The sequence below is a fragment of the Gymnoscopelus microlampas genome (genome assembly GCF_963454915.1).
Source record: "Gymnoscopelus microlampas genome assembly, chromosome: 11".
Classification (NCBI taxonomy): Eukaryota; Metazoa; Chordata; class Actinopteri; order Myctophiformes; family Myctophidae; genus Gymnoscopelus; species Gymnoscopelus microlampas.
Window position 1 is genome coordinate 4,876,541 of NC_139948.1, and position 13,176 is coordinate 4,889,716.

The following is a 13,176-nucleotide window of genomic DNA, read 5'->3' on the forward strand; positions in this document are numbered from 1 at the left end:
AAAACAACAAACATGACTTAATTAAACAGTGGTTAGCAGCTAAATGCAGGCCCCAGAACATTTTAAGACCCTGCATTGATATTAATATGTTACTGTTTGTAGTTTTTTCCTGACTAGTTTTCCCCCTAACAAAGAAAATAAATTCACCATGGGACAATGGCGCTTGGATCGTCAACACATTTCTATAGCTACAGTAATGGTAAAACTGGGCCGTTCTCGCCTTATCTGCATGACACACAGACTCGATGCAACTCGATGCAAAACATCTCAGATAGAATTGCCACTAAATGAGGGCCTAAAAGCATAACTGGGTGTCTGACATTAAAATGACAACATCACAGTCATGCTTAGAATATTACTTTTATTGACTGTCTAATTTATCTCCCTTCTCTCTCTCTCAGGTGGCGTTCTGGGTTGCTGCTGTGCTTATAATTGTAACTGTCCAACCCTCCCTGTGCAGTGGAGTATGAGAATTCTCTCTACCAGGTATTAACTAGTCTAATCCATCTGTTTTGTACCAATCTACAAGCAGTTGTGCGATGGAGCATGATACGGCTTTGATTGTGTCTAACCCTTCTCCTTTTCTTTTTAATTTTCTTTCTTTCTCAGATGTTTCTGCTTGTCATTTCCTGCGTCACAGCAGTGGGGATGAAGAGATCGAGGAGCGTCTGTGATGACCAAGCTTATAAAACCATGGTAGGTTTAACATGAGTCTAGAAGTAATGTACAGTATAAAGTAGAGCCTGACTTAAAAAAAAACGGTTCGATTACTTACACACTCTCCCTGTGTCTGTATGTTCCAGACGCAGCGCTGTTTGACCTGGTGAGGGCAGTGACCACATTCAAGAACCTCTTGGACCTCACGTTTTGCAAGGTAAGGGTGTGACTACACAGTTATCCAAAAATAGCCAATCTACAAGCTCACAGCACGTCACATTTAATTTACCACAAATCCCTGAACCCTCTTGTAATCTCTATGTCATGATAGTTGAACATTATGTGAAAATTACAAGTTACATTGTAGGCCTGGTGTTGGTGTGGAAATTTAGTGAGGCATTAGAAGAGGGGAACTGATCAATGTATCAAGGGTTTCTACACACTGAGTTAAATCAACATACATTTCACTATATAAATTGGGGTCTCAGAGATAGACATGCCATTAACAGGGTCTGTAGACCTAATGCATGTTAAATTGGGGGTCCTTATTAAAGTACCAACTCCACCGTTGTCTAATTTATTTCCTTTCTCTCCCTCTCAGTTGGCGTTTGTTGGGTGGCTCACGTGACGCGTTCCACATGAAGAAACTCCATTGGCTTTGGAAGAAGAGGACTAGAAGAGGCGGGCGACAGACACCAGCACACGGAACCCAAAATTGACAGTGGCCCATTGTGTATTCATTCCAGTAGCTTTGATATGGCTCTGAGTGTGTGGCATGTTAACTAGAAACACATACACCAGGACAAACTACAGCGGTAACACACGGAACCAAATGGACCCTTACAGGTCTGCAACTCTGAGTGTACAAATGGACCATAGATCTCCTATTTTTTAATATTCTTATGCATTTTTTACTTGACATTCTGCTCAATGGGTATGTTTACTTGTTTTGTTACTTTAAGTAGGCTATTGATTACCAGTCTGACTTCACACATATTATTACAGCATTGATACTTTTATGTGGAATACTTTTCTCACTGTCTGCCATTTTAAAGTGATACATTTGTATTTTAGGATTATTATTTCTGTGCCTTCCTTTTCTAATAAATACCATAACAATGGAGTTAATGTCTGTGCTGCATTATTTCATGTAGGCCATGTATTTTCTGCATTATGTCATGTTCTTAGACAGATACTTAGAGATACAGGGTAACTGTGTGATGGGGACCTTATTCTGTATTGGGGGGCACCACCCCCCAGATCCCTAGGAGGGGGGTCACCTTGTGAGCCCCCCCCCCCCCCACACACACACAATGTGACCCCCAAAATAAGGGAGGGATGCCCACCTACGTCACAGCCAATCATAGGTGGCTTATTGCACATGCTCAGTAGCATTACTCGAGATAGGGAGGAGGGAGGGGGGATCTCCCCCCTCCCAAATTGTGGAAATCCAGGTTAGGGCTGAAGGTGTGATTTTCTGGCAGCAACCCCAGCAGGGGGTCACGCATACTTAATTTGGTACCATACAGGAGTTTACCGACTCAGAAAACTTTGAGTTTTCCGAGTGGAAAATTCTTGTAAATACACGAATTTTCACTGAATTTACATCTCATTTTCATCTGTTTTCATAGCCGGAAACCTTGTTTTTTTGCAGTGAAGAAAAAAGGGTGTTAAGAGATGAAACAGTGCATCAATATAAATAACAAAAAATAATAATAATGTCCCGTTTTCTACCCTGTCACATGTGCGTGCACAGTTTCACGGCAATCGGACGCTGCGTTCATGACTTGAGGCATTTTGTTCAAAACGGGCCACTCCTGCAAACTTTGGAAGCCAATCTTAGCTAATCAAGATGGTATATGAAAAATCTGACAGATCCATCTCTTGATCACATGACTATAGAGATAATGTGTAACAATTTGTCTGATTTTTTTTGAAAGAATCTGTGGTAAAATCGGCCTCCTGGTGACACTAATAGCAGGCCGATGTGAACATTTTGAGGCAGAGGTTCTGCCCTGGCCTCCATGCCTTTGACCTTGCGGAAAAATAATAGTCGGCTCATTGTGTACAGACCCGTACGGATCCATTTAGTTCCTAACCATCAATCATTCAATTCCTTCAGACTAACCCTCTGAAAGAGTCCTGAGGGGTCCCTGGACCACAAGTTGAGAACCCCTGCTCCAGCTAATGTAAACATTATTTCCCCTTGAAACCATTCATGATTTCATTATCATTTTAGGCTCATTTGTAGAGGCATACTGTAGACCTGGATTAGATCAGCAGAGACTTTACCATGTATTCATGTATTCATGTATTCATTTATTCCATAGACATTTCATATAATCCTTTATAAAAGAGTTTTATCAAGCCAACCAGGCCCCCGATGAATCATAACCATAAACCATTTGATTCTGTTCATAAAAAAATGATTGGAAAATGCAAAAAAAGTCAAAGGTTAAGAGCAAGACAAGTATTTTAAGAATGAAGGAATCTAGGATTGTGTAGTGAAGTATTTCTCCATGACATTGTGAATTAAAGGAATACTTCACCCAAAAAAATATCAATTACTCACCCCATGAAGCCTTGAATTCATGGAGTTTTTTATTTTAAATTTGTGTCTTATTCCTGAGCCAGTAATTCAATATTTGCGGTGTCCGCTGCAGGAGACCAATGCAATTCAAAAGAACTCTCACAGTGTTAATCCCTGATGAGCCTACTGATTATCCTATGTTTTAAATATAGTTTTGCTCTCGGTAAGATTGGCCGACGAAGAATTGCCACCCTTTTCACATTGGCCTGTTATAGCACCACCAGCAGGTCTAATTTTGCAAAACACATTTTTGGAACAAAATGCCTCAAATAATGAATGCAGTGTCCGATTGCAGTGAAAAGCCCTTGAACAAATGGCACCCTTTTCACATTGGCCTATTATTGCGCCACCAGGAGGCCACAATAACGTACCTGACCTGGCGGAGACCTGTGCTCCGAGGAGCATTTTTTCTAGTTTCTGTTTTGGGTCTCGAGCAAAACATTTTGGGAACCACTGGTGTAATACAACAATGTCTCTCCGCAAAAGCCCACCGTGGCTGGGGCGCTAGGAAAATAGAAATGCAGGCCCCTTTAGTCATTACATTTCAGTGCTCGCGGCGTCCAGTGTTTTTTTGGCGGAGTGCCCTGGGTGCTTCAAGCTGAAAACACTTTTCACCAACTTTTGGGAGAGGAGCGTTGCTGCCCATCAATGTCACATTTTGCTCCTCCCAGCTGTGTGTGACAACCCGCATTTACGACCCAACGTTGACTCGTTACCACGACTGTGAAGTCCATGTTTAGGCTGGCAGAGGGAGAGTAGCGCCCAGGATTACATAGGCAATTGGCACTGGGTGAAAACATGGGTTGCAAAATAGTGGGATAAAAAAAGTTAAAAAAAAAACTGATTTGCAAGGCTTTTTCTATGGTGTTATTCCTCCACCTCATTCCCCTTGTATTCCCTTGGCCTAATGCCTTAATCTGGTCTTCAGTAAATACTTTTGATAATTTGCTTTCCATGTTTTTCTTTTTCTTTTGCAAAGCGGCCTTTTCTTTTCTTGTTCGTTTTAGAGGGTTAGGGTCTTTGCTCTCTGAGCAGCCCTCTGTGCACTCTGAGTAGCCCTATGTTGCTTTTGTATCTCCTTCCTCAATTCCTCTATCTTGCTGATTTCATCTGGTTGCAGGCCCTTGCTCACAGTCTTCTCTCTCCGCTGCCTCTCTGTCCTCTCTTGGAGTACCTGTGTCTGCTCTGTCCTGGCTTGAAATACTCGTTTCTGCTCTCTCCACTCTGTGCTCACATGCCATTTTTTCTCTTTCACCTCTTTCTCTTTCTTGTCTGTTCTGACTTTCCCTTAGACTCTCAGCCCTTTCATAGTAAATCTCTGAAATTGATGTAAAGAATACATGCCACGTTTATGGTTAGAGCACACACAAGATGTATGAAATATGCAAATAGAAGTTCCCATATACCTGTGCCAGCTTTAGCAGTGTAACTGTGCTCTCTAAGAATCAAGTCTACATCCACAGGTCCAGTGGTTCTTATGGCAGGTGGCTATGGCAGGTGGTTCTGATGGCAGGTGGCTCCTTTTCACCATGGCACAATGTTTATGAAGAGTAAGGGTTGCATCCTCCCTTAGCCTTTTCTTGCCTTTCTTATTTATTGTGAACTGATCATCCTCAAAGTGTGCCTGTAGAGTAGCCTTTGTTTATTTTGAGATTATTTTACACAAACACTACACATCAATATTATTACAGTATCCTCACATTACCTCGCATCATTTTTTGTTGTTAGAATATTTTGTGATGGTCGGATGCATCCTGCTCACTTTTGCCAGCCATTTCTTTCTCCTCTCACTGTCTTGAGAAACCATACATTTTCACCCCTTTCTCTGACCGGCTGCCTGCATCCCCATGCCTCACAACCAACCATGTTGCAAGCAGGTTTTTACAAGAAAAGAAGGAGCAGAGACCAAGCATTGACTTCAGTAAATACTTTTACTAAATGAAAGCATCAATTATATGGTCAATACGTCCATTGCGTCTTTACTTACAGATTGAGAAAATAAACTGTCACTGAATGTCCATAAAACAAATGTGCTAATTTTATACCACTATTATGCTATAAGCCTCTGTATGCTCCTATACAAAATCTATAGGAGTACTGTTAAAAAATGTTTTGCAAAAACCGACCACCTGGTGGCGCTATAACAGGCCCATGTAAAACATTTGGGGCAGAGGTTTTGAATTGGCATCCAGGGAGTGTGTGTGCACAGCACAGCACTGCGATCAAGCCAACGGAGCCAGAGATTAGCTTGTCACTGACGGACGGACGGACGGACAGACAGACGGACGGACGGACGGACGGACGGACGGACGGACGGACAGGGTGCAAAACATACTCTCTCGCCATGCCTTACGGCCTGGCGGAGACAATGAATGAACTCTAAAATAACCAATGTTAATGTAGCAACATTAATGGAACCAAATGGACCCATTTCGGTAATGTTTTCATGTTCGGTACAGTGTAATCCAGTAGTGAAAAGGGAAAACGTGCATTTATGAATTAACAACTTAAGCCCTGTTTCAAATAGTCAAAATAGAAGACAAGTTATGAGCTTAACTTTTATAAAGGCTAAATGTGAATTAATAGCAGCTTTTTTATAATTTCCTTTTTTAATATGAAAAATAACTTTAGTGTCAACTTTCTAATAATTGGTTGAAATAGCTATCTAGCCGTGCTTCAAACCAGCATGATAGCACGGGCCTAAACACATTAATAAATCACTCCGCACTGCAGTCCGCACGCAGTCCGCACCTGATTAGACCAAATATAGCACAGCTGTGCTGTGACGCCACGCTGTCCCACGGTAGGAAAACAAACAGACGAAAACAAACAGCACGGCGAAAATAGCCGATCTACAAGTTCACAACGCGTCGCCATCGCGACGCGTTGTCAGCTTGTAGATCAGTTATTTTTTACATTTGTTGATTTTAATCACTGCAACTGCATTTAATTGCCATTTATAGCCATATTAGGTTCTAGGTACACACAAATAACTCGATTGAACTAGAATGACCAGCATCACCATATGAAGCAAAAACAGCTCTACAATCAACCTCTAGATGCGATGTGATGAGAGAGTGTGGCCAACACCAGCTCAGGACTCCTGAATCTCTGCCCTACACACTCTCCTATCTAGCAGGGTCTTGAGCTCCTCTAGAGCCTGACCGATATATATCTATGTGGGTGGTAGCGGCCATTATTAGACGTTTTTGTAGACACAGATTTTTAAACACTTTCAAATTTTCAAACATTTTTTTAAATAGCAGGTTTTTTTTCTAAATTCATGAATAGGGCTTAAGTGGTTAAATAAAATTCAGTTTATGTGTATACAGTATTTTATATTTATTATTGCTTGTTCATTGTATAATTAGTAGAACTTTAATTAAATAATATTTACAGATTTTGCCTTTTTTCTTACAAAACATTGGTCACATCAGTAATCGGGGGTCTACAGTATATTCTCCAAAATCAGGATAATTGGCATAACCTATAGAGACACACGGGCGGAAACGGAAGGCCTACAAATTCACGCCCACTTTTGAGATAGCGCCGCTACTCGAGGTCCGTTAGAACGACGAACTGCAGCTAGTGCATTTCCTATGAGAGGATATGAGAATTAGCCTACTTTTAAAATTATCCTGCATTAACTGGAGACGATATTGATTTAAATAAAAATATTTTTCCAAATGTATGGAGTGTCCTTGTCAACATATCTTCTTGTTTTCTTAATAGTTGATGTGTTTCACATTTAATTTGCCACTTTAACGAGTTACCCATAATGTTAACACAGCAGGGTAGACGGCAGACAGACAAGTTGTCGCATTTCAGTGACATCACTGTCTTTACGAGCTCCGAGCGCCGACGCGAACGGTCTTCTTACCCCCTGTTTTTCAGTAGCGGGGCGGCGGGGAGCGGGGCTAAGGTTAAATTAAAAATATAATTTGCGTTTGAAACTTAGAATTTCTCTAAATATTACACTTTCACGACAGCCTAAGTATAAACTGTTATATTAGATGAGTGAAACAGCTGTCTATACAGTCAATATAAGCAGGGTTGAGCTGGAGGGGGTACGGGGGGGTACGGCGTACCCTTAGTTCTGACCAGAGCCTAGATGGCACTGGTTCTGACACTGTGGGAGCTGGGGGCGCGCGTGCACGCACCGTCAGCGGCGGTCTTTAACGCCTTAAAGTTTAAAAACAATAGCCTCTCAAGGTTCGCGCCGTCAGTGGCGAGCCGTTCTCAATAGCGTCTACCTGGCTGCTTTGCATAACATTAGGCTACTCGAGAAAAGACACGGACTTGAATTGAATGTGTTACATTCCTCTCACAATGACAGACAACATCTCTGCACTGCAGGTGTGAAGGGGATCGCTTAGCAGAGGACCCAGTTCTCTGAGACAAGACAAAGACAAGTTGTCTGATTATTTTAAGTAGGCCTACTTATGTGTGGGTGAGTCTATGTAAAGGGCTTTTATATAAAATTAAAAGGAAAATAAAATAATTAATTTGAAACAAAAATAAAAACAACAAATTAACAATGCAACAATACAACAACATAATAATACATATGATTACATCACATGTTGAATACAGTATTTCAACCAGCACTGAGCTGAGTGGCTATGTGCGCGCGCGTGCGAGCGCGTGACGTCATAAAATACAGTACCCTTAGTTCAAAAATCCACAGCTCACCACTGAATATAAGTAAATCATTATATATGATGATAGCCTTGGACTAGGCTTTTTGATCATCTTGATGATATGGCCCAATTCATAGAACCACATTCTTTGCGTGGCTTTTTGATCATCTTGATGATGATGGACCAATTCATAGAACCGCATTCTTTAAAAAAAAATGTTTATACTTCGTTGTACAAAGGTGTTGTGCAAACAAAGGTGTTGTGCAAAATAACAAAATGTCCCAAAAATATAAAAAAGTTAGTCCTAAGGCTATCATCATATATAATGATTACTTATATTGACTGTATAGACAGCTGTTTCACTCATCTAATATAACAGTTTATACTTAGGCTGTCGTGAAAGTGTAATATTTAGAGACATTCTAAGTTTCAAACGCAAATTTTATTTTTTATTTAACCTTTATTTAGCGCCCCCCGCCCCCCGACCCCCGCTACTGAAAAACAGGGGGTAAGAAGACCGTTCGCAGCGGACCAGTGGTGTACCCACACTGTGTAGAGGCAGGACAGGCGGTCGCCTGCCCAACTAAGATCTTGCCTCCCCTAAAAAAAAACAAATAACCCGAAAATGTGTCATTGCGTGCTTAATCTCCTCAAAGTCACGCACCCAACAAGCTTTGAACTGAGCAGATTGGACCTTCTGTTCCAGAGATAATGACCAAAACATATTGAAAACGTCCACTTTCGCCAGTTTTCTGGGTATTGAAAACCTCAAGGGATGCGTCCGTAACGTATATACCATGCGACCACTTAAAGTCTAGATCTCCGATGCTAGCGGTTTTGACATACTGATGGAGTATATTATAGTATATTGTGGGTAGTATATCGAGATGACAGATATGGGACATTAAAAAGGACAAATCAAACAAATGGGACACTTTATTAGAACACCAAAAAAGTCGCTACAGCCTCAGTAGTTAACCAATGAAATGACGGTATTTTACAATGCCTCTCATAAAGATTGCATTGAGAGCTGCAGTTCATCTTTCTAACGGACCCCGAGTAGCAGCGCTGTCTCAAAAGTGGGCGTGAATTTGTAGGCCTTCCGTTTCCGCCCGTGTGTCTCTATACATCGGTTGGGCTCTACCATCCTCCTAGCAGCTGGAGGTGGAGGAGGTAGCCAGCAAATTCTCAGTAGTCTCAGTAACAGCAGGTAAGATTACTTCTGCTCTCCCCGCTCCATTTACACCCTTTACAGCCTTCCCAGCCTCCCTCAAGACACCAAGGACGTCCCAGGAAGGAGGCAGCATGTGGCGGGTGAACACCAGACGTGCCAGTAAGGAGGCTGAGGGAATGATGAGCAAGGTTAGCAACGTTATCAAAGACCTGAAGGGAAAATACTGGTGTATGTCCCCTGTTAACTCATCCTCCCTCCAACTGGGAAACATCAGGACAGGGGGGATGTGGAGTAGAGGCTCCCCGCTCAGAAATCTCAGAAAAGCCCCCAGGAAATAGCCGGTGGCCGCACCGTATCCGTTAGCGAAGGGACAATGTACGACACAGATGATCTGCGGGAAGATCACACAGTACAGCAGGTCTGCACTCATCAGCCAGAAAGCCATGACTCCTTTCCCAGTGAATGCCAGACCGGTGCTAGCCAAGCCCACTAGCAGCACACTTAGGCGGATCACCCATGCATACTCCCTCTCTGTTGCCTTGAGAGAGAGTGGAAAAGACTTGTTATTACAAAATGACGACATTGATGCAATATTATACAACAGGTAGTTCCGACCAAGCAATCTGATTGGTTGAAATAGCTATCTAGCCGTGCTTCAAACCAGCATGATAGCACGGGCCTAATCACATTAATAAATCACTCCGCACTGCAGTCCGCACCTGATTAGACCATATATGGCACAGCTGTGCTGTGACGTCACGCTGTCCCGCGGTAGGAAAACAAACAGACGAAAAGAAACAGCACGGCAAAAATAGCCGATCTACAAGTTCACAACGTGTAGCCAGGTATCGCACGGTGAAAATAGCCGATCTACAAGTTCACAACGCGTCGCCATCGCGACACGTTGTCAGCTTGTAGATCAGTTATTTTGGCCACGTGACACGGTCGTACGACGGAGCATATAGCCTACTGGAATTCATTCCACTGCGCAAGCATTGATAGCTCAGCTGTTTTGATGAGACGGTGCCTCAAAGCGCTGCTACAGGGACTATTTAATGTCTCAGTCAAAAACTCTTCTCTTTACAGGGAAACGGATAATAGCGAAACATTTTTATTATGAATTGCCCCACAATATGAATACATTTGGATGTGTTTTGTTGGTAACTGTTGTATAATCGCAATATTACACTCAAGGGTGTGCTTTACCTACATTATTGGCACTTCAGTTATGCTGGCGGAACTCGGCTTCGCCAATAATGACGGTAAAGCACACCCTCTTGTGTAATATTGCTTAATTAGATCTAAGTATTTGCTTCATGACCGTTTCTTAATGACGATGCAAATCAGTGTTGGCCATCTGATCTCCTTCTTGTGCCTAATACCGAATGTATGCCCCGTCATATGGTATATATGCGGTGTGGCATGCAGAAAATAGCTATGTGTTGTGGATGAGCTTGTAGATCTGCTATTTTCAGCGTGTGACACCATAATAATTTGAGAATATAGGTTGCTGCCTTCAGGAAGGAGATACAGTGTTCCTACATACAATAAGGTCAAACTGAAGAGGTCCTTTGTCCATCAGACGACATTGAGGCTTAATCAGGAGTTATAAGCCAGGGGTAGGCTGAGTGGTGGACATTGCTCTTGTCTTTGCATGTCTTTATGTATGTATTTGTATTTTGTTGTTTTCTTGTGTCATGTCAAATGTGTGTACTGTTATATGTTGCATACATGGCTGTTTCTGGGTCGCAAGACAAATTTCAGTGCAAACTGACAATAAAGTATTATCGTAATACGCCAAAGTCGGGCTTCAAGTTCATCAAAATTCTCAGGGCTTAAAACTGTGGTCTCAGAAGTCTTTATACTCGTTCACCGATAAGGTCCCACATGTATTTCTTCAATTCAATAAAGCTGCAATCCATAACTTTCATATCCTACCAGGGATTCGAACAAGATCAAAATAAGTCACACACATCAATATGAATGACAGGTGCAGGTCATGTGATCATCACCTGATGAAACCGGCATGTCCAGACCATGTCCAGACCTTAGCACAATCATACAATATACAAACCTAATCATAAAATATACAGCCTATATGGTAAGAGTAGATCTTGTGAGACCACAGAGAGTCACGTTTGTTCGTCGTATTGTCGTCTTGGTTTAGCGTTGCTCGCCGGTAGCCGGCGCCGTGCATGCTAACTTACTACGGAGGTATGTTACAAAACATGCTTTGTTTGTATTATGAGTGGTGCCATCCCCAGTGGATTGGACTTGGCAAAACAGGACTGCACAAGAGTGACTGGCCCCATGTATGTCCTGCTTGGAATGCAGCTCTCCTGCAGTGTTCCTTCAGAGCAGCACTTGTTGGTGGAAGGCAGTCATATGATCGCTGCTTTCTTGCAAACAAATCAAGTCGTGCCTGACCTGATGACTTTGATTCAATAGCTGATGCAATTTCATGAACAGGGTTCCATCTGAGGTCCTTCCCTCCTTCCAAAGGCAATTTACAGCTAATGAACAAGTGAAACTGTTATGTCAACAATGTCAGTATCTGAGGCAGAGCTGCAGAGGATAGCATCTGACACACCATGATTCGCAGCTCAGATACTGTTGTCGTAGCAGTTGCACTTGTTCGTATTAACTACATCTGAGAGACTTATTGTCAGTATCCGCTGAGAACGCACGAGTCTTAAAGACCCCTGGTATTGCTAAGGTGGAGCACCACACTCACCGTACCTATTCATACACTGAGTTGGCGATGCCCAGGATCGAACCCATGACCATGTGATCCGAAGGTGAAAGCTCTATCGACTGAGCTACCCAGACACAAAGACCTGGCTTGAAAAAGCTGCCGAAGGACCTCAGATGGATCCCCGTTCATGAAATTGCTATTGGATCAAAGTCATCAGGTCTTTGCTTTCATGCATTTAGCAGATGCCATACAGTTTTGTCCTTCAACAGAAAGAGAAAAAGGTCAGCACCTGTTTGAGAAAATATCCCTATATAAATCTAAATTTTTGTATTTATTGGTGAACATATTGAAAAGTATGTTGCCCTAGGTCATTAAAAAGCTATCAAATGACTTTAAAATGTGCTATAAATGGATTCTGTGTATGATAATTAATACAAATACATGTGCTACAAGATTAACCATAAGCACATTTCTGCAATTTATCGGCAGCCATATTGGAAAATATGCCGCCATATTGGAACTTAATATTATTTTTTTTATCTTACTTGGTAGAAATAGCTCCATAAAATATTCTCTTATATTAAAATAAGAGGGAAATCAAAGATTTACAGCCCCAGCAAAGTGATATAGTCCAAAATGTTGGCCCAGTTGCAGCCATTTTGAAAACTGGTGGTGGCCATCTTGAAATCTTAGGAATTCTGCGTGGCCAGAGGTTGATTATCAATTAGGGTCATATGAAGGTCATTTGTGCCAAATGTCTCACTTTTGATCACCAAGTGCACTATCGTGGCGTGAAAACGGCAATTTCCCGCCCTACTAAAGTCAACAACTGCCTTCGACCTGACCTGAGATCTGAGCGTACGGTACCCTAAACTCAAAGTCAGGATATATTGATAAATGCCGAAAGTTGCGGTGATCTCGCCGTACACCAATTATTTGGTCTACACCACGTTGATAAATAAGGGCCAGTGTCTGTACAGCAAACATCTTTTAGACGGGGGAAGCTAAAAGGGAAGTCAAATTTGGCTCTTCAACAGATAGAGCCAACCCGACTCGATTTTCATATTGCTTGACAATTTTGGTTGTGATCAATTATGTGGCACTAAAGAGACAGTTCTTTTAACGCCGACAACAGGACAATGAGTCCATACGTGAATGTTCTCATGCGTTGTTACATTTGATGGAGTGCAAGGATCCACATGGTGTTTTACATGCAGAATTGGTAATTCATGACACTTGCATTGAAAATGTATGTGATGCTAAATTACAGCGTGAATTCGCTCACCTGGTTCGGCAACACCCGAACCAGTCATTTACCGAGGTACGTAATGCAGCCATCAAATGGGAAAAGCGAGGGCCCCCTACTAGTACACACAGAGCACGAGCCTATTCTTGTGACTCTCATGCCTCAGGAGTTGGT

General features: G+C 42.1%; 1 protein-coding gene across 1 annotated transcript in view; it reads right to left on the reverse strand.

Moving 5' to 3' along the window:
- Positions 1 to 9,038: 9,038 nt before the first annotated feature.
- The window catches only part of LOC311054514 (high-affinity choline transporter 1-like), a gene marked incomplete at both ends in the record, with an annotated part of 75,280 nt that continues 71,142 nt past the window's right edge, over positions 9,039 to 13,176 (reverse strand). Inside the window, one exon of the mRNA XM_084070529.1 lies at positions 9,039 to 9,599. Within this exon, the coding sequence (XP_083926655.1) occupies positions 9,039 to 9,599 (561 nt within the window). The remainder of the gene's footprint in view (positions 9,600 to 13,176) is intronic.